Here is a 22769-nt window from a genome sequence, read left to right on the forward strand (position 1 = left end):
CCGACGATGGTGCGATTCATAACTTGCCAACATTTCTAAGGTAGCTTCCAAGTCATTTGCTTGGTACATACCAACGATCATGGGCTATCAAAGATATCTTTCAGCCTTTTCAATAGTTCAATTTGGGGCTCTGCTTGGTACGGCTTCCGTTACGCACCAGAATCCTCAACATGTCCCAAATGTTGAATTCCTAAACCAAAACCTCGCTCGTGACATGAGCCTGGTCGACGATCCATTTTCCACAAATTTGTTCTTGGCCAAGAGGCAAAGGGAAGTGGATTCAAATGGTGCTCTTCTTTGCACCAGTGGGCCTTGCCCTGACGGGAGGTGAGAAAAGATTGCTTTTGAGTTCCCAATATCTAGGTTGTACAGGACTGACTTGATATTTGACCAGCTGCTGTGGACCTGAAGGCAAATGTGGTTACGGCCCAGATTTTTGCGGTGATGGGTGTACCAGCCAGTGTGATGCCACAGCCATGTGCGGGCAGTACTCATTAGACGGAATCGTGAAGTGCGGCATGAACCTTTGCTGTAGCTGGGGCAAGTAAATGGCTGAGCTCCAGAATTGAGACGACTGGTACTAACTGTCAGGATAGGTGGTTGGTGTGGAACATCCACGGATCATTGCATCGGAGTCAATGACTTCACCAAATGTCAAGCGAACTTCGGTGCCTGTGAAATCATTCGTCCTTCGCCGTGTGGCGAAGACTCGGGCATGTCCAACGGTCGTACTATTGGCTATTACCAAGCGGACAATGTCGAAAATCGAGTCTGTAACCGCATCGCCCCAGATCAGATCCATACCGATGGTTACACGCATCTTTACTATGCATTCGCTACCATTGATCCTGACTCTTATGAGATCAAAGTGCGGACAGAGTCAGAAATAGAGACCATGGCTGATTTCACAGCACTCAAGACATCTACTCTTGAGACGTGGATAGCTGTTGGTGGATTTGACTTCAACGACAACACAACATCAACCCATACCACCTGGAGCGACCTCTGTGCAGACGCTGGACATCGTGCCAGTTTCATAGCTTCAACAAAGGAGTTTATGAGTGCAAACGGCTTCCAGGGGATTGATCTGGATTGGGAATATCCGGTGGCGTCTGATCGTGGAGGGCAACCTTCCGACACGGCCAATTTTGCGACACTCGTGCAGGAGATGAGGGAGGCCTATGGTACCGACTATGGTATCAGTCTTACCCTGGCACCCGATTACTGGTATCTTCGGTACTTCGACGCCAAAGCAATGGAGCCACATGTTGATTTCTTTGGTTTCATGTCCTACGATCTTCATGGTTCGTGGGATGCGGACACCAAAACATTGGGAGCACTTGTTCGCGGCCAGGCGAACGTCTTGGAAATCTACAATGACACACTGCCGTTGTTTTATGATGGTCTTAATGCGACCAAGATCAACTTTGGTCTCGCCTGGTATGGCAGAGGATACACCCTTGCTGGTAAGTATCGATATCGGATTTAACATGGGTCTTATACTGACTACACTAGACACAAGCTGTACTGAGCTGCTCTGTCCCTTTTCGGGACCAAGCAAGCCGGGAAAGTGTACCAATCAAGCAGGCGTCCTCTCACTGGTAGAAATCGAAGAAATCATAGCTTCGAAGGGGCTCACACCTCGACTTAATTCAGAGACCATGATGAAAGAACTAGTATGGGGCGATCAATGGATTGGTTACGATGATGAGGAAACACATGCCTTGAAGCGCAAGTTCGCCAACAACCTTTGTTTTGGTGGAACGATGGCTTGGAGCGTCGATTTCTACTCCGGGACCGGAGATTCAGACAGTCCACCTATGTCGACAGACGGCTCTTGCGGTTCTAGTAACGGCGGTAAGGTGTGCGAGGGCAGTGGCTTCGGGAATTGCTGCTCTGCCAATGGTTATTGTGGTAGCACCGACGCCTATTGTGGATCCGGGTGCCAAAGTGGCCAGTGTCTATCAGGAATCGAAACAACGGACGGGACCTGCGGTGCTGGCCATAATGATATCATCTGCGGCCTATGGTCGCAAGGCAGTTGCTGTTCTTCTTCGGGATTTTGTGGCAGTTCTGATGCTCACTGTGGTACAGGTTGTCAAAGCGGACCGTGTTTGGAGGCACCCTCGAATGGTGAGGGTTCTGGGCCAATTTATATTGGCAACACCATCTTCGTGACACCGAGCCCGACAGTACAGTGTTACCCGCCATGCACTCTCATTTTCCCCCCTTCGACAATGCCTACAGCTACGACGTTGACATTTCCGGCGACCACCACAACTTTGACAATTGGCGCTCAGGTAGTCACTACGGTTTTGACACCGCCACCAGGTATGTGATTGTTACCTCGCGACTTACACCTCGTTTATGTGATATAATCTAACTAAGAACAGTCACAACGAGTGTTATTTCATATTTCAATATGCCGATTCCTTCCGGCGAAACGGCATCCACATTTGTGTTGACCTCAAGCCTAAAGCCAAGTCCTACAGTTCTGACTGTAGGAGGAGTGACCACCACTGTCCAATTCTTAGCAGTATCGACAGTAATACCCGGCTCAAGCAACGACGTGATATATTATAGTCTTCCAACTACGGTCTATGCATCTGGTGGTATTACTCAGACCTTCTCGGAAGATCAGATTACCACAATGAGCGACTTCACTGGAACAACCACTAGTACGACTACATGGACTGAGACAGACTCCAGTTCCACCTCAACAACGGTCGTACCAATCATCATTGCTCCTGGTGGATTCTACTGGTCGCCAATCCCGCTACCCACCGGTCCCAAGTTTCGCATCCCAAATCTTCCTTCGCCACCTCCCATACCGTCTCCACCTTGCTTCAAGTTTTTGGACATCTTCTCAATCGATTGTCCCCCTAACCACAACAACCCGACCACACATTTCATCAGCGGTCCACCAAAGCCTACTTGCACAGCAAACTGTGGAGCACGTGATACATCTGATGATGACAAGGACGAGAAGTCCACGAGTACTTGTGCAACCGAGACGAACTCTGTCTGCCGTACGACGAGTGGCATAAAGACATGCAACACCTACGTAGGATGCGATTGTGTCACTTCGACGGTGACAGATTACTGGGTTTCTTGCAGTGCCTCAGATGATTGTAGCAGTAAGTCGACCTATTAGTGTTTTTGTCGTGCTCCATTTTCATGATAGCTAACATGCTCTCTGCAGCCACAAGTTCTGATGTTATCACCGGCTGTTTCGTCACTGCAACGAAGACAACGACAGGCGAATACTGCCCCATGTAAGTGCTATTTGAAAATTTTAGTGTGGTCATAAACACATGCAGTGTCAAACTTCACTGCAAATAGGATTCCAAGCTGATCATGATTCTTAGGCCCACCTATGATGCTGCTCTTGAGGACGTTGGAGACGGTTGGCTGAATGGCGTTGCCCCGTCTTACACGACCACTGCTTTGCCAGAATCTCTTATCATTGGGGGCTCAGTATACACCGCGACGAGCGGCACAGTTGTGATAGGTGGATCTACCATCAGTCTTATTAGTGTTACAGTCACCACGGTCATTACAGTTGATGGCAAGACCGGCACACTTTATCCACCCACCACGCGCAACGTCATTGACCCAGCAATTTTGGAGTCGATGGGCTTCACCTCATACGACCCTGACACTACTAGCTTGACCATCACAATAGAAAAACCGATCCCCACTGGGGGCACTCTACCCGCAGCATCAACAACTACTACCCAAACCTCAACACAAGCGGCAGGCACACCGCCCGCCGAGCCGACAGCGCGACTTGTCATTGCATATGAGTGGAGTGGTAACACTCTCGACTTTTCGCCAGGTTCTTGGTCTTTCTACACACCCGCACTAGACGAAACATACGACGTATGCCTCGATTCAATAGGCACTGCCGATGCGGGAGACTATGATCTTTCCAAAATACCGTTTCCTGACGGCACGATAGATTTCGACTTCAAGGTATTAGGAACGTCAGGCTGTTCATACACAGGCTCTTCGGACTCCCCCGGTTCCCTGAGCTGTCCTGACCTGACGCATGCCATACAATGCCAGGAAACGACCTATGACGAGCTGCAGTGCTTTGAGGGTGATCCTGTTTACGAGGTTGTGGTATATGTCAAATTGACTTGCAGTTGGTAATTTCTTGCGCGTTGGACTAGGGATGTAAAGCATTTTGGATGAATCAGCAGTACTGATGCGGCGCCGATGAAAATAAAAGAAAAAGTCTCGGTTCTTTTGAATCAGTGCAAATAATGTCAGAGGCTTCAATTAATAGATTAAAAAAATCCACAATCTTTGAATTAAGCCTTTTGACAAACTCGATTATCGCCTACATGTGATTTATTTATGTTTAGCAAAATTTTGACGTCTGACTTGCAACATGGACCGTGCCATTGAGCCAGGTATATATGAATCTCACAGCTAATGTACGAACCGATTGCAGGCATTATCAAGCACGTAGTTATTATACATTTCTCCTTATCCAGAGGCGCCCAGGATGCCTTCTATCCTTACATTACTTTGAACAAGCGGAACTCAACAAGCTTTTGGTGCAATAAGACTACAGAGCTGCAAGGATCTAGTGGTGAGTTTGGCCGCCTCGCATGCCACTTCCATTGCTAACTACATATCGATGTTGACAAATGCAACATTCAAGATGGATCTCAAGGATCACACCAGGGCATTGTCTCAAGTTTCTATCGGAGATGGAAATTTCGCTATTTGAAAACCCCTGCATACATCACCACCCACCTATGCGGCTCTTCTTGGGCAGATCCCTACAGACACGAGGTTTCCCGCTTTGCAGTGTTGTCGCAAGTTTGCGTGAACACTTCGCACAGGGTAGGTATGTCCTAGAATCGCTGGATTACTACTCAGGTGAGTGACCACTAGTTAATCCCAGGTGTTGTATGTTTTCACGTTCTTGTCTGATTCAGTTTATAGTGACCCCAGTGCATAACAATGCCTCACATAGCACGCGAGCGAACTTCGATCGCAGTTTCGGCATCAAACTTTAATTTAGTGGAAAACGCACAGCGTGTACCGATGTCTGTATAATTCTTATGGCAAATACGGGTTCCCACACCTATTACACGGCGGCACGAATACTCTTCCGACACCTCCATGCGATACGTAGGAGTAATGTTTCACCAGCATGATCAAATTCAACATGGACGAGGAGGAATCTGTGCATGGCCCGGACGACGAACTGACGGAGCTCAAAACAGCTATAATAGGAAAGGTCATTCCAAGGCTACTAAGCCCGTTAAAAATTATCCCTAGGCTTGTACACGGAGATCTGTGGGACGGTAATGCATCGGCGGAAGTAAACACCGGCAACCCTATGATCTTCGACCCGTTGTGTCTCTATGCTCACAATTAATGTACGGAACCAACTGGTCCATCCCCTGGTGTTCCTTGTAGGAATATGTCTACACCGAATCACTGCTAATATTACGTGGAACAGTTGAATTTGCCTCTTGGAAAGCCGCTCGTCTTAAAATGACAAAATCATATGTTGATGAGTTGATCAAACATTTTCCCGTGTCAGAGCCAGTAGGAGATTTCGATGATCGTACTCTTCTGTATTTCCTGTAGGTGTACCCCCATCAAATTTCGCAGCTCAGTCTGGGCTAAGATAGCACATTTAGGCGTTTTGACTTGCTTTCGTCATCCATGTACCCCGGCAACCTTCGTTTTCGTCATGAGTATGTGATTTGCTGGAGTGGAACTAATGACATCCGGATCTAACCCAACATATAAAAGGTATGGACACAATGAGATATGTAGATGGCAAATGCTATGAGGGTTATCAGAGGCACTTGAATAAGAAGTTGTAGACAGCGAGAACGACTCGGTTGTAGACTAGTCATTTGAGACTTTGACCACATTTTGCTCCTCTACACGACCTTAGCCCTTGTCTTTGATGATCTCCTTGGCGATGTAAAGGGTGGGACATAAGGAGAAACAGCCTCTTGCAAAACTACTGCACTCCAGTTTGAAGCATTGGGTCCTCTATATTCCTGAAAGCCCTAACTAGAAGCTGCTTATTCAGGCTCCCTTTTAATACCGGGCTCCCCTTCTATGCCGGGCTCCTCTTTTATACCGGGCTCCCTCTTTATACCAGACCCCTCTTCTTCATCGGGCTCCGTTTTTATATACGGCTCCTCTTCATCAGGCTCCGTTTTTATGTAAGGTTCCTCTTCATCAGGCTCCAATTTCATATAAGGCTCCTCTTCATCAGGCTCCGTTTTTATATAAGGCTCCTCTTCATCGGGCTCCCTTTTTATATAAGGTTCCTCTTCTACATCAGGCTCCTCTTTAACATCGGGCTCCATTTTAACACCGACGATACCACGCTCCACCAATGCCAGGCACGACTCACATGAAGTCACCCGACCGTACGCCTCCATCCGTGGGTATCTGCTCTCCTCCATGTCCCGGTCCCCCGCAGTGTGAGATGGGTTCAAGCAAAACTGCAACTTGGGTGGTGTGGCTGCGTATGTTCCGCGGTGCACCTCTTCCGTGCACCATAAACAATATCCGTCTGCAAGTGGACCTTTACTTTTCTTGGACCTGGGCTTTCTGCATCGTGTGCAGATGAAGAAAGCTGCGCAAAGGGATTAGAGTGAGTTGAAGATACGGGTGGGAAATACTCACGGATATCTGCCTCGTCCTTTACTTTGTCCCAGTGAAGGGTAGGATCCAACCAACCTCCAAAGGTCTTCGCCGATTCAGGTAACGCCATTACTGCTGTCAAATTACTTTTATGAATTGCTGTAGATTGTGGTCGATGTCGAAAGATGGGTTGGCTAGTAATGTGAAGTATCATGTCGGAGCTTGGTTTAAATATCCTAGACTTGATGGCTAATCACTCTGGCATAGAAACTGTGTAGATGCCGACGTCACTCATTGTGGGTGAATAATGTGATTAGAAGACCAAACATCTCATTCTGGTGAGAACTCCCTCATGGGCACACTGCGACTAAGATAGCCATTTGTGATGCAATAATCATCTTAATTTATATCCTTTTCCTCTTGTGGGTTTTTGCCCTTACTCAGACTATTCGGAATATTTACATGAAGAGCTAGAGTATGCCGCACCTCATTTACACGCTTGGTACTTGGTGCATGTGACGTTCCATCATCATTGGGTACCAAGAAGTCATTGACGAAAGCTTTTGAAGGACTTGTGTAATCTGTCAGTCCTGTACGATAGACCTTATTCTTAATTGGGAGGATTCATGCTCGATGAAGCGTCGGCCATCCCACCCGTGAGAATTTAATGACCTGTCAAGTAATTTAAAGGGCCGCACAAGTCAGCTCTTTCTTTCACTTTTCAGAGCGGATGTGGGTGTTAAACACAGTAATATCAATTGTTCCTCAAGTAACCATTGTAAGCTTTTTGTTGCTCTCGGCAAACCTAATTTGATCCTCCCAAAGCTTGACTCTTACACCCTCACCGGGTCTTCCAACGACCTCTGCCACATGACTTTGAGCACTCCAATCCCCACAGTACTCAAGCCGATCGTATTTTTGGAGTATTCTCACAACTAGCAGGCAGTTAGATAGAAATCCCGTAATGTTAAGAGGAAAATACGTAGACTTACCAACATAAGCCATCTCAGTCATGGCGAAATTCTGACCAACACAAATCCTCGGGCCTCCGTTGAACGGCACGTAGTTCCACGCCTTCGGCGTCCATTTCTCCCACCTCTCAGGTTCGAATAGTGCTGGGTTTGGCAACCCCTCGCCCTTCTCGTTATGACTTGGATAAAGTGCGGCACACCGTTGCATACTTAGCGTGGAGTAGATGACCGAGTCACCCTCTACCACGCTCACACCTGGCTGTCCTGGTGCACCTGGGATGGTGGTGTCTTCCAGAGCTGTCCGGATATTATACGGCACAGCCGGGTAGAGACGCAGCGTCTCGTTGAGCACATGTTTCAGGTACGTCATGCTCTTCAGCTCCTCATAAGTCGGGGTCTTTGTCCGTCCGGCGGTGTCCAAGATCTCCTGCCTCAATCGCGCAAACTTGTTGGGATACCGACTCAACTCATAAAAGGCCCAGCTCAACGTCGCAGCGGTTGTGTCCCTCCCGGCCAAAAGCACCGCCACGATCTGATCCCTCAAGACCGCTGGATCCCGTGTGTATCTCGCGATACTATGCAAGAATGTGAACTCCTTGTCCGATCCACCCAGTTTATCCAGCTCCTCTCTCGGCAGGGTCAGCGCGGCATCGATGAACGGCATCACGAACCGATCAATCGTCTTGACACCCCTCAGGTATTTCCCTCTAGGGACCAGCGCCTCGAACGGTCCCAGCGCAGTGACCAACATCTGGATACTCTGGACCTCGTTGAATGCCTCGGCAAACTCCGCCCTCGGGTCCGCAAGACTATTCACGCCGGCGCCCAGAAGGAAATCGGTCGTCACGTCCAGCGTCATGCGGTAGAACAGGTCCATGAGATCTACTTCTCCCCCGCCCGCCGGGATGTGCCCGATCAGCGCACCCACCCCCTTCTCGAATATGGCGAGGTCGCTGACGCGGTCCTTCACGAACATGGGCCGGATCAGGCTCCTGGAGTCGTGCCACTGCGGCCCGTCCGTCGTGAAGATGCTGTCGCCCAGGAAGGGCCGCCACAGCTCGTGGAACCGCTGGCCCTTGCCAAAGGAGGCGAACTTGCCCGTGAGGACGGTCTTGATGTGCTCCGGGTCGCGGGTGATGATGTACCGCTCCCGGGGCCTGATCTGGATCTCGACGACGTCGCCGTACTGGGAGGGTCGGCTCGCGTAGTCGAACATGGAATTGAAATAGTCCAGGAGGGTGTTAGACATCTGTGCTCTAGCGCAGTGGTAGAACCATATAGTTGCTGCGAGCAGAGTTAGAATTCGAGCATGGGTTTCTGGTGGGAGAGAAGGCGACACTCACCGCTGACGGGATTACCAGCGAGCAGGGGCGCTCGCACACCACCTATCTTGCGGATGCGCAGTTCATGTCTGGTGAACTGGACGTAGTAGTACGCGACACTCAACAACAATAAGACCCCGAATGTCACTATCAGATTCGTGAAGGTGAGATGCAATTGTGTCAGCATATCGTAGATGATATAGCACAAATAGTCTTCAATATGAGGGCTATGGCAATTCAAAGGCCTCAAATGCAGCGGAGGATTTCCAAAAATTGTCCAGTCTCGGAAGTATTGATGCGGTCACGAGGGTCCGCACCATACTCGTGTGCGGAGCGAGGTAGTTTTATACACGGGCCTTCTCGGCACTTGTGATTATCTATCCCCATTCATCACAACTTGATGTGCCTGCAAACCGACGGGCAGGAACAGCTCTAGCCACAACTATGGTCAAAGATCGACATATTGTTGGGCAGCTGGTCGACTGACCCCGCGAAATGGGCGCCATACAACCAATGGAAGCCGTCAATCGCAGATGCAAATATTACCAATCTGGGGATGGTCTGCCCCAGATTTGAGTGTGGCATGCTTGAACGCAAGAGCTTCCATATGTTTTATGTGGTCAAAGCCGAGGCCCATGTACCAATGACCGTCGGAGTCATCCCGGTTTGAAGGTCACTGCAGATCGGAAGGATTCCCGAATTCAATGAACCATGATTATTTGCTGCTGCTTCACACTAAAACTAGGTAGCAAAGCTTATTATACCTTTGCGTTGCATTTTGCATGTGCGACTATTACTACTGCTTGCACCTGTCCCAAATGAGAGCTGCTGTGTTCTTCAGAGACAACCTCATACCTTCAACAACTCACCACCCACACTTGTGGTTTTTGTAGGATGTTCTAGGTTTAGAACTGCGATAGACGCGGTCCTGTTCTAGGATTCGCGTGCTCAGCTGACCTTAGAACAAACTGTAGTGAGGTTGCAATGTGCAGGCTGGCTTTCGGCTGGGGCCAATTTCAGCATAACTGCGTTCATACAGCCACGTAACGTATGCTAGGCTGCAAATCGATATCCGTTCAAATGGATCGTATGGGTGTGTTTTTGATGTTTCGATCCCCTGAAGTTCTTTTCAAACCACTAAACGCTCCTGTATCGTACATTTAACAATCCAATCGGATCAGGTTTATTTAGCCCACTCGACAGTTTCGAGTGCAAGCATAACGAGTACGAGGGTCGATGGTAGAATCCTTGAATACAGTCAGTACGGCCAAACAACACGGTGCAAGTTCATCTATACTTACCAAATAACATAGCTCTGGAATAATATCTTGGACATAACAAGCTCATACACCTCGTTGAGTTGGCATATCTGTGCCAATTGAAGTGCACTTGGCGCACCACTGAGCAAGAAGCACACAATAACGAAGATGGGGTCGTCCAAGATGCTGACAGGGATGAACTTAGCAATCAAGGCGAGGATGGGTGCCATGATAAGTGTTGGTAGTAGCATGCGGCTGATCAGGGATGCCACAAGCAGCCGAGTTCCAATTTGCTCCTCCTCTGGGTCCTTGGATTCTTGGGGTTGGGTGTTCCTAGCGAGATTCGCGCCAAGTACCACCAAAATCAAAGGCACGGCAACGCCTGCGCTAGAAGACACTGCTGACGTGACACTGTTCTTGATGAAGGACCCCTCCTGGAAAAATAGACGCTGTAGATCAGGAATCGAAGCCACAATGATAGCAATAAGCATAGCCCATAGAGGAGGATTCATGAACTCAGCAAGTCCGTTGAAGAAACGTGACAGCGCGTGGCCAAATTTGTTCAGAACGGCTTGCAAAGGTAGAGGAAGCCCGTGAAAAGCGCGCTGCGACACACGAGTGGTTTTCGTCTTGACAACAGCCCATCTTCTTTTGGCGTTGAAACTAGTCCGCGAGATCAGGCCCTTGACTCCGCTGGAGGTTTCAAGCTCATCACTTTCGTGCATCCGAGGGAAAGACATAATTTCGTCGTCGGATGCGGTGTGAGGTAGGGCGAATGGTGCGTTATCAGTCTTATATTTCGAACCATGGCCGCGAGGCTTTTTAATGAGCATGGAGTTTTCCCCTTCATCCTCGGAGTCATTGGGTGAAGCTCTGGAAGTGCCAGCAACTGGGGTGCGGCCGGCGGGCTCATACGCATCCGACTCGTCCGAACTCCTGTGCCCGTCCTCCTGGTCGACAATGCCGGAATCAAGCCCGGGTATGAGAACTCCTCCAGCTCCTGGCGGAGCCTCGTCAATCTGGTTGCCTTCTTCCAACGTGCGACTACTGTCGTAGTCGTTGCCATCATGGTCTTCCACTGTTCTTGGCGCAAGCAGGACATTGTAGCCCCATGTCCACCTCACCAGCTGGCCGAGTTGCTGGAAGATCATGAGATACAAAATACCTCTGGCACCGACCTCATCGTCGTTGTCGCCGGGGATTCGGTCCCAGTGTAATCCCTGAATTGTCTGCGACAAGGAGAGAACGAGCGATATAGGCAGGGAATTCGAGTTTCCGAAGACGGCCATGGCAGTCACAAAGTTGGCGGGGCGCTTCTTCAGCCGGCAAGCTTTGGATACACCGAGGGATACGACATAGGAAACAAGTGTCTGGATAATGAAGATGATGGGGATGATGGCCAAGTCGGCCAATTTGTCAGCGTTCAGCTGGGATGCGAGCTTAGTAAAGATCAGACACGGCGTAAAGATCTGAACGTTGAGATTGGCGAGGAACTTCTGTTTCTCGGCATCAAAGTGTCCCAGGCGCGCAATGATATACCCTGGAAGAGCGACGCAGACGACTTCCATAACGGCCTCGAAGACCAAGAGGGTCAAATGACCCAGCGAAGGATGCGACTCGTGAGGCTGCTTCTTTTTAAAAGGCATGAAGGAAGGCATATCCGGAACTGCTGCCCATTCACCCATCATGGCGTTATTGGCGCGCATGGACGCCGGGTTTTGCAGCGTCCAGTCCATCTCTGGTAAATCGGGGCGCTGGGTGTACTATTTATTCGTCGGGAGGTGAGTGTGCGAACTCGTCTGTATACCCTGATCAGATGCAAAGCAAGAAGCAAGAAATGATCCAAGCTGGGTTGTGGTTTGGTGATCTTCAGCCAAGGTTCACGATGGTTGTGGTTCAGACGCGCGCCGAATTCCTGATGGCTTTGGTTTCGGTGCTCTTGTCGCCAAAGTTTCCGTTTCAAGGTACTACTGCTATGGCAACCCACAGAATTAAAACAGCTGTTCGCTATCGTAGGTCTCGAGAGGAGCTCCTGGATGCCTTTTTGGAGGGAGTGAGGACAAGTCGAGTGGATTTTGCGTTGAGCTTTGTCGAATATGTGCTCTCGCGCTACCGTGGGAAAAGTGACGTATTGAGGTGGTTTCAGACCAGCTGTGAAAATAAGTAATTAAGGACAAAGATTGAAAGGTCAAAGAAAAGGAAGAGGGCTATGAGGCAGTAATTCTATTGATTTGGCCAATTGAGCCAATTGTTCTGGAAAACCACGAGGACGCCTGGTATGTTTCTCACTGTCGTGGAACGTATGAACAAAGATGGTGGGACAGATCGAGATGGCAACCAGAAGTGCGTGTACATACACGGTGACCTTGGCAGCAAGCAGGACGGACTGAGATTGTTTCGTGCAATGCGCCGGTGGCGTTTTTTCGGTGCCTGCAGATCTTAGGCGGCTTGGACTGATTGATAACAAACAGGCCCGAGACAGGCCCTGCAAGTTGCCCCCCAGATCCCATCCCAGCCCTCCAGTGCCATTTCGAGTTCGACTTCAAATTCCGACAGGCCCGGTAGGTACCCTGGCAGCCCTGGGTAGCACTACTAGCGTCGCAAGGGGCGCCACGCTGCAGACCTTCATCAGTGACAAGACTGCCACACTGCCTACAGTGCAGTAACCTAGTAACTAACCTGCTAACCTGCTTGGTACGTAGTTAAAGCCAAGCACAGCCAGCAGCGCCTGGGCCCGAATGGGCGGCAGCCAAAGTGCTGGGGGCGGTGCATTTGTCCAGGTTTTTCTCACTGACGCTGATTCCATGTGTGTGTTACCGTGTTACGTGCGCACTTCGAAATGCCCAGGCGCGTCATGAACTTTGTTCTGCAAAGCTTTGTGGGAAACATGATGGCAACAACTCACTGACTCTTTACTAAGACGGTCAAGCAATGAAGGCTACTTTTAGTTTAGGCCAAAAGGAAGACTATTATAACTGCACTTGTGTCACGAGCAACTCGGTTCAAGCTTGACAGTACTTCGCCGTCGCCGTCAGGAGAGCTGGACTGTTGACTGCGCTGCACTAATTACAATACTAGTATCGTCGTCGCAACATCATTTAAGTTACGACCAACTGACGTTATCAGCCCCAGTCTCGTCCCCGTTTGCTGGCTCCGACCCCCAGCTACCCACCACTGGTCTCATGTAATAATGGGACCCTCCGGCCCATTTGCCAGCTGCGCTTCCAACAAAGCTTCCCAATCTTCCATCGTCATTGCGCCAAGTAGAGCCAGACCGTCAGCCAAGTCGATGCCGAGAAGACGGGATTGTGCTTTGTGTTGCGGCGAGTCGTCGTGGCATTGCTTAGGGCGAATCAAGAATAGCTTGGTTGCCTCTTCCTGGTGACACCAGAAATTGCAAATCGCTCCACTAATGTCTGAGTGTATTTATCGCATCGTCTGGAAGCCAAATATCGTGATGTTATTTAGCTTTGGTGTGTGAGATGCAGTGAAGTCAGGCTTCCTACGTAAGTTAACTGACGTAACGCGCCTAAGTACCCTGCTCATCATTCAAGACTAGTGGAGCACCTACATCTATTGGACCTGTTCCAATAATAGGAGACGCTGAAGCGTGCTAGGTACATAATCATGTTAATGTTCCCCCTCGATTCCATGGTTCATTGCAGTCGACGAGCACACCATCTTGACATGGCCTTGAAATATTTCCACGATCTAAATTCTAATCACTGACGGATAGTTACAGCCCTCGGAAAGTCTGGCCATATCCTGGACTGAACTGTCTCGTCACATCGATTCAGTAAACAGGAAAATCTCCAAAATTTCCAGTTTCCGCCAATACTTGTGCTGCTTCATTGCGCCCCGTACGCGCAACTACCAACCTAGGTCTCGCGCTTTAATACGTCCAAGGTGTTACCGGTAACACCTTACAGGCTTCCTTGGTCTTATTAAATGTACTTTGCTTCCGCTTGGACAGGACACTAGGTTGTGTCTAGCCAACATACGGATGCGTTACAGCACAGCACCACAGTCTATCGGAAGCCGCTTGGCAACAATTAAATATTGGGACACTTCTGCAAATCGTGTGAAGTATTGGCTTAGTGCATATTTCCAAACGCATCCGCTGAGGCAAGGTGTTATACCAGAAGCTATGGAACCGCTTTTAAGTACGGGATATATTCAACAATGCGGGACCATAGTATACCGCACGGTACATCGACACTTGATCGTCGAAATAATACCTAGTGTCTCATGTTATAATTTTATGACTTGTCGGTCATGTATGTAGCAATCGCCCGATTCTGAGGAACAATATCAGAGAATGAATTGAACTCATTCTGATATGCCCAGCTCATCAAAGTTGTGCTGAGATTTCGAGGTTGTATACCCTCGCAGGACCGTGGCAGGTAAGCACTGCCCGGTCTTTCCGATATATATGTTTACATCTCTAGCGTGTCTCGACCACGGCCTGGCGTTGACTGTGACTTGCTCTACATAGTCTCAATTCCTTATGCCTGTGCTGTCCACAAACCCGCCAGGCGATTGAGCAACCATCGACCCGAAATGTGTAGCACCGTCCACGGCAGTCCTAGATGCGGACATGAAAAACTAGAGTGGCATTCATATAATTACTGCACTATTGATGGCCATCGACTAAGGGTGATTGTTTATCATCAAGAATGGTGTAGAATCCTAGTCAGTCGAACTTGCTTGGTACTCACATAAGTCGCTCATTAATTACTACTTTCAAACTCTTGATCATACGGTTGGACTGCACACTGAATGGTATGAGGCTTTAAACGGAATGTAATATGGCGAGTTTGTAATAATGAATCTCTATAAAGAAATAACGCGAAAAGCTGTGGGAAGCGAATCATAAAATAATGGTAATATGTGTGTGTGGATTCATTTTAACGTTCAGCGGCTGTAAGCGCTACAACCCCTCAAGAGGTATCTAACGTGGCTAGCCATACACATAGTATAGAGTAAAGCTAACTCTAACCATATTCTATGTAGCCTTGCAATTGTAGATTGGCGCTACCCTGACGTTTAGATTGTTACCGCGGTTCTTGCATTTCATGGTTCTTAACCATATTCTGGCTTCCTTTGCCGTTAAAGACTCTTCGCATTAATTAGTTTACTCTGTTGACATTGTAAAAGAGAACGAGGCTACTGTAGAAGTTTGTTCGAGGGCCAACATTCGAAGCTAGTGCGCCGTCCTCACTTTCTCCCTCAGAACTATTAACAAACATCGATTCACAGCTCCACGCAACCTCGTTCGATTATTTGTTTCTTTTATCTGACCTCTTTTTCGCCACCGTAAGATTACACTTTCTAATTTCCGTAGCCGCTCTTCTTTCTAGACTAACCTTAGTCAATATGGCCTGCAACGATGCGCCCTGGCTCTATACAGACCCATACGCTTACCAATACTCGGAGATATCCACACCTGTTGATAGCCTCGATACTCAAACGCCAAGAGACAAAAATTATGGAAATACAAAGGCTACCGCCACTGCTAGCAGTGAGCGATTTGAGTTAGAGGGTACTCATGTGCAGAGAATCTGTGTTCCATAATACGAGCTCGAAGTACCCGGTATAGTCGCACCGGCGCAACCATGCCTGAGCGGGCACACCGCCGAGCTTGAAGGAAACGTCCCTTCCGAAACCGCCCAGGGTCAAGCTGAGCTGGAAGGAGACGAGATATTTCCCGTGCATATGTCAAGGCAGCAGCTTACCTCGAGGCCAGCTTTGTCGCCTATTCCTAATCCAGCAGTCGACCATAGACCTACACCCAAGATGCCTCATCATTCCTTGAGAATCATGGCATGTGATGAGAAGATTGTATGTTTTCCTGAAGCCCAAACACCTATGCTAGGGTCGTACATGCCGCCGAGACCTAAGAGTGCGCTCAACTTTGATGACATATTGCGAGATGTTGAGAGGGAGAGGTCGAAGTTGGACCTCAAAGCTTGGGAGCTTGGCCGAGCTCGAGGCAGGCGATATTTGGCACGTTTCGATACGAGCAATTAATTTTTATTCTTCACGTACACAATCGTACCATTGTCACTAGAGTGATTGAGTCGTTGTCCTTTATTGTCCTCGAACAGTAACGTTGTACTAGCGCCCGGGGGGCAGGTTACTGGTCTATATATCGTTTCAGTAATCTATTAAGAATCAAGCGTTCGAATTTCTGCAGGAGTAATAACTAGAAGTAACAGACATAACCTTTAGGAACCTAACGTTCAGCAAATACCACGCTCGACTAACTCCTGGTATTACATACTATTACTTCTGTCTCGTGCAAACTTAAATAAGTTATGCCAAAAGGATAGCGAAGGTATGAATAAGCCTACACAATCCCAGAAGTGGACGTATAACAAATTAGCATAATCGATAGGTGTAATCTTTGATAAGTGGATGTGTTCATTAATTCTCAGTTTGTCAACGAACAAGGTGCGTATGCACAATTAGCTCGTGGCTGAGCTTTCCACATTCTTCGGAGATTTGATGCGAATGGTGATCCATTTTACGTTCCGTTGAATAAACGCAGAAGTGTGTTCGTGCGCTGAACGGCCTTTTCATGGCCAATATTGTCCTCACCGGCACTGCTCGATGACTTATACAGCCTGATGCATCTCAACATCAAGTGTGATCCGAATTCCACGAATTGGAGAATTCCGGCAGTCATATCAACTGCACTTACTGGGTCCATCTTGACGTTCGTGGTTGACAACGATAGTTACAAACATGTACGTCCGGAATTTGGGGTTCGTCTTGATGACGGAATCAGACTGTCTTCACACTTCTGGCTCTCTGCGTGAACATCTCGTCTAAGCTAAATTCGCAAATTTCTTTTCTGGCTAGAACTCGAGACTAAGGGGACTGGTAGGCAGTTTCTTAGTGTCGACTTGTCGAAGCAGGACCTCTCAAAAGTAAATATGCGAAAAAGAAAAAAAAAAAAAAAAAAAAACCTGCCTTGTCGAGACAATTCTGAGGCGGAGGGAAGGCGATGCTCCATGCAGAATGCCTCGAAAACTGTGCGAAATCATGGGAGTACGACAAATCGCTCAGTGCTGGCTCTGCGTACGACCAAAACAGTAACATGATCAGTATCATTCATTTTTACTTGATCAGACAACCTCGTATTCTAACGTATCTCATGGTGACCATAAGTGAAAATCAGCGACCCCGCGTCATTCAAATAAGTAAAATCTCAAAACGGGCTGGGATCATCCTCACGACACGCCAAAAATCATACTGCACCAACTGACCTACTCGTATTGATCGTGTGTATTCAGCCCATATCGTGAACCATCCGATGCAGAGCGCCCCTCATGTGTATTGAAAATGAGGTTTCGATCATGCTAAATATGTGGCAAGTATCTCGACACGATCGATATAGAGATGGACGATTACTGCCAATTCTCTGTGATAGTTATGCGATATGGAGTAGCGAACATGGTCATTTGAGGCCACAATATTGGTTGGGCCAGCCTATGATATTTCTTGAAACTGATTTCGCACTATTCTCAAATACTGAATTGCAATCCCTTTGTGGTAAGTTCCTACGGAGTCCGTCATTCACCGCCCATTATCGGGACTGCTATCCGAAGAGCTATTTTCCATGCGCTCATTGCTTTCGTGAGATGCCTTCCACACAACTCCTATACTTGATGCGGGGTAGTTGTATAGGGCCTCGGAGTCGCTCGGCGCGGAGCTAAGGTGACGATCACGGGCAGTCAAACCCGGAGTTCTGACATCATTACAGCAAAGATTAGCACTCTGGAGCATCGTCAAAGGATCTCTCCGCTTTCGACGTTTCTTTGAATATATAATCCTGGCAGGAGCTGTACCAGGGGGCAAACATGATGTTTTGCTGCAGTCAAAGCAATAATGACAAGCTGGACAAATAGCAATGGCAACTCTCACACTGGCCTCCTGGGCCACAAACCTGACATACGCCGATCTAACACCATCAGTGGTAGACTCGGCTGTCAAAAGTGTCTATAACTGGGCTGGATGCGCCATAGGTGGATACGGCCAAGACGCCCCCGGCATTGCGCAAGCCACTACACAAGCTTTCTTCGGCGGGCCACCAACCTCGAGTATTCTTGGCTCGAACGGGTCCATCGGAGAGACATACGCGGATGCCCAGCTGGCCGCGTTGGTCAACGGCATCGCATCGCACATCGATGATTATGATGACACTCACCTTGAAACTATCATACACCCGGCCGGCCCTGTTGCCAGTGCTCTGCTGGCTGTAGCTGAATGGCAGGGTCCTACTACGGGCCAGGACTTTCTGACTGCATTCGTTGCTGGAGTTGAGGCGGAATGCAAGCTGGGACTGAGCGTATATCCGGAGCACTACGATGTCGGCTGGCATATCACCAGCACGACGGGGTCAATTGGTGCCGCAGTCGCCGTCGGAAAGCTGATCGGCCTCAGCACGACCGAAATGCAGAATGCCATAGGAGTCGCAGCGACTCAAGTAGTCGGTATGCAGGAGTTCTTCGGGTCAATGACGAAATCATTTCATGTTGGGCGCGCCGCACAAGGCGGAATGCTTGGCGCGCTACTTGCCAAGAATGGTTACACCAGCTCGCTGCAGGCACTCGAAGCGAAATACGGATGGCTTCATGTCGTTTCGACAAGAGAGAACGTGACAGCATATTTCGACCAGCTGGGCGAGGTTTGGGAGATCGAGAAGAACACGTTCAAACCGTTTCCCTGTGGCATAGTTATGCACCCTACCATCGACGGCGCTATTCAGCTCCACAACGAAACCACGCAGCAGGGGAAGTCGATCTCTTCCGTCAAGACCATCAACTTGATCGTCAACTCCCAGGTCCTAGTCCTGACCGGAAAGACAACACCGTCAACAGGCTTGGAGGGCAAATTCAGCATCTATCATGCAGCTGCTGTCGGATATCTCTATGGCCAAGCGACTCCTAGCCAGTTCACAGACGATGTCGTGAACAACTCGACGGTCATCGATATGCGAAAGAAGGTCAACGTTACCACTGACGACGACAAGTACAACACAGCGCAAGCACTAGTCACCGTGGAGTTCGAAGACGGAAGCACCCTCGAGAGGCACATCGAAAATGCCATTGGCAGTTTAAAGAACCCGTTGACAGAGGCTGATCTCAAGAAGAAGTTCATGGATCAGGTGTCGAAGCAGATAGGAGAAGTCAGGGCGGGCAAGGCATATGCCGCTTTCACGAATATCGGGAATATGTCTGACATAGGACAGCTCCGTATGTTGTATTAATAATGCGGCAGTAGTGTTAGTGGAATGCAATCGAATTCTAAACACACTCGCATCCGGAGCGAATTCAGAATTTAAAATAACCTAAGTACCGAAGATTTCAGGCGCGGCTTTTTCTTAGAGCATCCTGTGGGTACTACGCACGAATCAGTGAGAATCCTCATCAATATGTGTCACGAGTCGCGACACCTGAAAGAAACCGCCCCACGGTATGCCTCCGATTTCCAGGATCCGAAGGGCAAATCCCCCGTCCTCCGGTACCTGTTAAACCGGCATTTCTAGCACCCAATCGCACGAAGAGTATGGTTGAACCTCTTGCACTGCCTGCTGCACCGCATCGTGCTACTGCGCACACCGCGTATGAGCTATGCACTCTGATGAAACAATGGTTCCCAGGACCCCGCGCCTAGGCACACCGACTTGCGACTGTATGAATGAGGCTGCCGAGGGAGGATCTAGAACCGTCCGGAGCACGCGATGCAAAGAACGCACGGCGGTGGAAGCTTGGTCCATTGAAGGTACCTGAGCACCCGGAGGGCCTTCCAGAATCGTCAATGTCCGATGCGGTAGCGTTCCGCCTCGGTGGGGAAACCGAGGTAGAGACGAAGTCTCGAAATTTTGACTTCAGCGATGAATTAGTAATACAACAATGCGTACGTCATGATGTGTTGTGATCCGATAATAATATGGGATTGTTTCTTATCTATAAGTACTCGGTAAATCCTTCTGGAACAGTGCAGTTTCTGTGGTTTCCCGTTGAAGCTACTATATTTAAGTACAAATATTCCAGTGACAAATTATATATACTCCACCATCCACGGTTTTATTCTAGGGTTCCGCATTAGCACATCAGCACAGCGAAAATGCCTGGAAACAAGACTCTCGTTTTCAAGAAGATCCCCGTCGGCTACCCTGTCGCGGGCGAGCACTTGGCAGTCGAGGACCGCGACTTCGACAAGGATGCACCCGCTCCCCAGGGCGGCATCACGACCGAGGTGCTCTCGGCCTCGTTCGACCCCTACCTCCGCGGCAAGATGCGCAAGGCGGGAACGGAGAGCTACTCTGCCGCCTTCGACATCGACAGCCCCATCGTCAACGCCACGGTTTCCCGCGTGCTGAAGTCCGAGAGCTCCGACTTCAAGGCCGACGACCTCGTCCTCGTGTATGGACCGTTGGCTGAGTACCAGGTTTTCCCCGACCCCAAGGCGTCCGGTGTGAGAAAGATTCACAACCCCCACAACCTGGACGCAGATCTGTTCCTCGGTCCTCTGGGTATGCCCGGTCTCACTGCCTGGGCCGGTCTGTACAAAATCGGAAAGCCCAAGAAGGGTGAGACCATCTTCATCAGCTCGGCCGCGGGTGCTGTCGGCCAGGTCGTGGGTCAGATTGCAAAACACGAGGGTCTCAAGGTCATTGGCTCCGTCGGAACAGACGAGAAGCTTGACTTCATCCTGAAGGACCTGGGCTTCGACGGTGGCTTCAACTACAAGACGGAGAAGCCCGCCGATGCATTGAAGCGTCTCGCTCCCAACGGTATCGATATCTACTTCGAGAACGTCGGCGGTGAGCACTTGGAGGCTGCCCTCGAGGTAATGAACAAGGACGGCCGTATTCCGGTGTGCGGAATGATTAGTGACTACAACACCCCTCCTGCCGAAAGATACGGCATCAAGAACATGTTCCAGTTGATTGCCAAGACGCTCGAGGTCGTTGGTTTCCTCGTCGGAAAGGAAGGTTATGGTCCCGCCTACTACCAGGAGCACCAGGAGCAGATGCAGAAGTGGATCGCTCAGGGTGACTTCAAGCCCAAGTTGCACATTACCCAGGGTATCGACAAGGCCGCTGAGGGTCTTGTTGGTATTTTCAAGGGTGAGAACTTTGGCAAGGCAGTACTCAAGGTGAAGGATATTTAAGGAGTAATTTTTTTTTCCATGACCATTTCAAAGTAGCATTGCATTGGGACGGAGTTGAAACTAGCATCTGATCAAAATAATACATTTAAGTCATCTACTGACTCACGCACCCCGACCTCGAGCAGAGTGATTCCGCCTGCATCGAGCTCATTGTACTTGTGCTTCTCTCATACATGTGGTTTGTGCATTTAAAAATACGCAGTTACGGTTGCAACAACGAAATGACACGGAACGCTAGTCGCACCGACGCGGGCTTGGACCACGAGGTGAGGCAGAGCGACTGAGGAAACATAGAATAATGTATTCGCCATGAAATAGAAACAAAACACCCAGGCCTCTCAAAACAATCGATTCGCCGTGTTCCCGTGATATAAGCCCATGATTGCCTGTATTGCTTCCGCAGAAAACCATCCCCCTTAACTTCTTTTGTCAAGCCTCACGTACCATCTCAGTTCGGCAGCCAACAATTCCAACATCAATTTCTACACCTGGCCTGCTTAGATGATACAGAAGTCACAGGGTATTGGGCAAGGAACGCAGAAGCAGAACCGTCCGGGGCACATGCCGCCCCGATCACCACCACGCAGACCCATCTCCTGCGACTCGGGATGTGGGGCTTCAGGGTCTGTCTTCATGTTAGCCGGCGGATGGCACCAGACCTGATCCTACGGGACGAAAGAGAGATAGAGAGAATGCGTACTCATAGGTTGAGGAGCCATGGGTTGGAGCGAGATCTCCTCCATTGGCGATTGTGGTGATTGCTGACGCTGCTCATTGCCAGCAAGTCTAGATGGGTTCTCAGGCTGTGTTGGAGCCATTGTCGCGAGAGTATAATGTATAAAGCTGTAAATGTAGTAAGTGAGTGCCAAGACTCAGTATACAGTGTCGTTAAGTAAGGGAAATGAATAAACTCTTGAGTATTTGAGGTTGAGGGACCTAAAATCTAGACGCTTGGGACAAAAAGCTTGGAATAGAAGCTGATGAAGCTCGGACTAAGTTGACGCTAGGCTAGAGGTACGATCATTTGACGTCATTGCTCTCGCGTCCTCGAGGCTGTGCACTTTCCGGCCCAGACTCGAACCACAGCAACGGGGCTGACCACGTAGGGGCAAAGTTAAGGTTCCTGGTGCGCTCACTTGCATGAGTTACCTCATTGATACCAGGAAACACTACAAAAACACAACAATAACCCTATTTCAATTGAAAACATCGTCAATCACTGCTGCAAATGAGCTATCCAATTCAGTCGTAAGCGGATCCCAAATGAAAGGGCTCGAAAATCCCCCTGTTACCAAGAGTCACTCATATCGAAGTTGTCGTACCCAGGAAATAAGACACCAAACGCTTGGTCGTTATGCGAATAACCAAGAACTATTGTCTAGAGCGCAGTGGACATGAAG

General features: G+C 49.1%; 8 protein-coding genes across 8 annotated transcripts; 4 read left to right on the top strand and 4 right to left on the bottom strand.

Moving 5' to 3' along the window:
- The first annotated feature begins 184 nt into the window (after positions 1-184).
- On the top strand, positions 185-4369 carry BKA67DRAFT_695378 (uncharacterized protein). The gene is made up of 7 exons (XM_046109306.1): positions 185-327; positions 395-540; positions 597-1466; positions 1516-2331; positions 2394-3137; positions 3203-3275; positions 3369-4369. The coding sequence occupies exons 1-7, from the start codon at positions 215-217 to the stop codon at positions 4153-4155; spliced, it is 3549 nt and encodes a 1182-aa protein (XP_045953389.1). The 5' UTR covers positions 185-214; the 3' UTR covers positions 4156-4369.
- Positions 4370-5185: 816 nt separating this feature from the next.
- Positions 5186-5398, top strand: BKA67DRAFT_524502 (uncharacterized protein; the record flags this gene model as incomplete). Its single annotated transcript, XM_046098578.1, has 1 exon — positions 5186-5398. One exon carries the CDS (start codon positions 5186-5188, stop codon positions 5396-5398), a length of 213 nt encoding a protein of 70 aa, XP_045953390.1.
- A 664-nt stretch (positions 5399-6062) lies between these two features.
- On the bottom strand, positions 6063-6763 carry BKA67DRAFT_684319 (uncharacterized protein; the record flags this gene model as incomplete). The annotated part of the gene is made up of 2 exons (XM_046108989.1): positions 6063-6625; positions 6676-6763. 2 exons carry the CDS (start codon positions 6761-6763, stop codon positions 6063-6065), a joined length of 651 nt encoding a protein of 216 aa, XP_045953391.1.
- Positions 6764-7044: 281 nt separating this feature from the next.
- On the bottom strand, positions 7045-9448 carry BKA67DRAFT_580792 (cytochrome P450). The gene is made up of 3 exons (XM_046103884.1): positions 8948-9448; positions 7626-8888; positions 7045-7568 (listed from the first exon to the last, which is right to left on the bottom strand). Exons 1-3 carry the CDS (start codon positions 9111-9113, stop codon positions 7399-7401), a joined length of 1599 nt encoding a protein of 532 aa, XP_045953392.1. The 5' UTR covers positions 9114-9448; the 3' UTR covers positions 7045-7398.
- Positions 9449-10109: 661 nt separating this feature from the next.
- BKA67DRAFT_525448 (auxin efflux carrier) lies at positions 10110-11921 on the bottom strand (the record flags this gene model as incomplete). Its single annotated transcript, XM_046098666.1, has 2 exons — positions 10110-10173; positions 10228-11921. The coding sequence occupies 2 exons, from the start codon at positions 11919-11921 to the stop codon at positions 10110-10112; spliced, it is 1758 nt and encodes a 585-aa protein (XP_045953393.1).
- A 6179-nt stretch (positions 11922-18100) lies between these two features.
- Positions 18101-19866, top strand: BKA67DRAFT_540353 (uncharacterized protein; the record flags this gene model as incomplete). The annotated part of the gene is made up of 2 exons (XM_046100763.1): positions 18101-19445; positions 19685-19866. The coding sequence occupies 2 exons, from the start codon at positions 18101-18103 to the stop codon at positions 19864-19866; spliced, it is 1527 nt and encodes a 508-aa protein (XP_045953394.1).
- Positions 19867-20319: 453 nt separating this feature from the next.
- Positions 20320-21369, top strand: BKA67DRAFT_540354 (uncharacterized protein; the record flags this gene model as incomplete). Its single annotated transcript, XM_046100764.1, has 1 exon — positions 20320-21369. The coding sequence occupies one exon, from the start codon at positions 20320-20322 to the stop codon at positions 21367-21369; it is 1050 nt and encodes a 349-aa protein (XP_045953395.1).
- Positions 21370-21464: 95 nt separating this feature from the next.
- BKA67DRAFT_580803 (uncharacterized protein) lies at positions 21465-22389 on the bottom strand. The gene is made up of 2 exons (XM_046103885.1): positions 22070-22389; positions 21465-21994 (listed from the first exon to the last, which is right to left on the bottom strand). Exons 1-2 carry the CDS (start codon positions 22185-22187, stop codon positions 21867-21869), a joined length of 246 nt encoding a protein of 81 aa, XP_045953396.1. The 5' UTR covers positions 22188-22389; the 3' UTR covers positions 21465-21866.
- Between the last annotated feature and the right edge of the window lie 380 nt (positions 22390-22769).

The sequence above is a fragment of the Truncatella angustata genome, assembly GCF_020726525.1.
Source record: "Truncatella angustata strain MPI-SDFR-AT-0073 chromosome Unknown BKA67scaffold_9, whole genome shotgun sequence".
Classification (NCBI taxonomy): domain Eukaryota; kingdom Fungi; phylum Ascomycota; class Sordariomycetes; order Amphisphaeriales; family Sporocadaceae; genus Truncatella; species Truncatella angustata.

Coding starts and splice junctions, on each gene's coding strand:
- BKA67DRAFT_695378 (XM_046109306.1), top strand. CDS start 215: ATGAGCCTGGTCGACGATCCATTTTCCACAAATTTGTTCTTGGCCAAG. Junction 1,467..1,515: donor CAGAGGATACACCCTTGCTG/GTAAGTATCGAT, acceptor TGACTACACTAG/ACACAAGCTGTACTGAGCTG. Junction 3,138..3,202: donor TGCCTCAGATGATTGTAGCA/GTAAGTCGACCT, acceptor TGCTCTCTGCAG/CCACAAGTTCTGATGTTATC.
- BKA67DRAFT_580792 (XM_046103884.1), bottom strand. CDS start 9,113: ATGCTGACACAATTGCATCTCACCTTCACGAATCTGATAGTGACATTC. Junction 8,889..8,947: donor CGCTGGTAATCCCGTCAGCG/GTGAGTGTCGCC, acceptor CTCTGCTCGCAG/CAACTATATGGTTCTACCAC. Junction 7,569..7,625: donor GACTGAGATGGCTTATGTTG/GTAAGTCTACGT, acceptor ACTGCCTGCTAG/TTGTGAGAATACTCCAAAAA.
- BKA67DRAFT_580803 (XM_046103885.1), bottom strand. CDS start 22,187: ATGGCTCCAACACAGCCTGAGAACCCATCTAGACTTGCTGGCAATGAG. Junction 21,995..22,069: donor CATGGCTCCTCAACCTATGA/GTACGCATTCTC, acceptor ACATGAAGACAG/ACCCTGAAGCCCCACATCCC.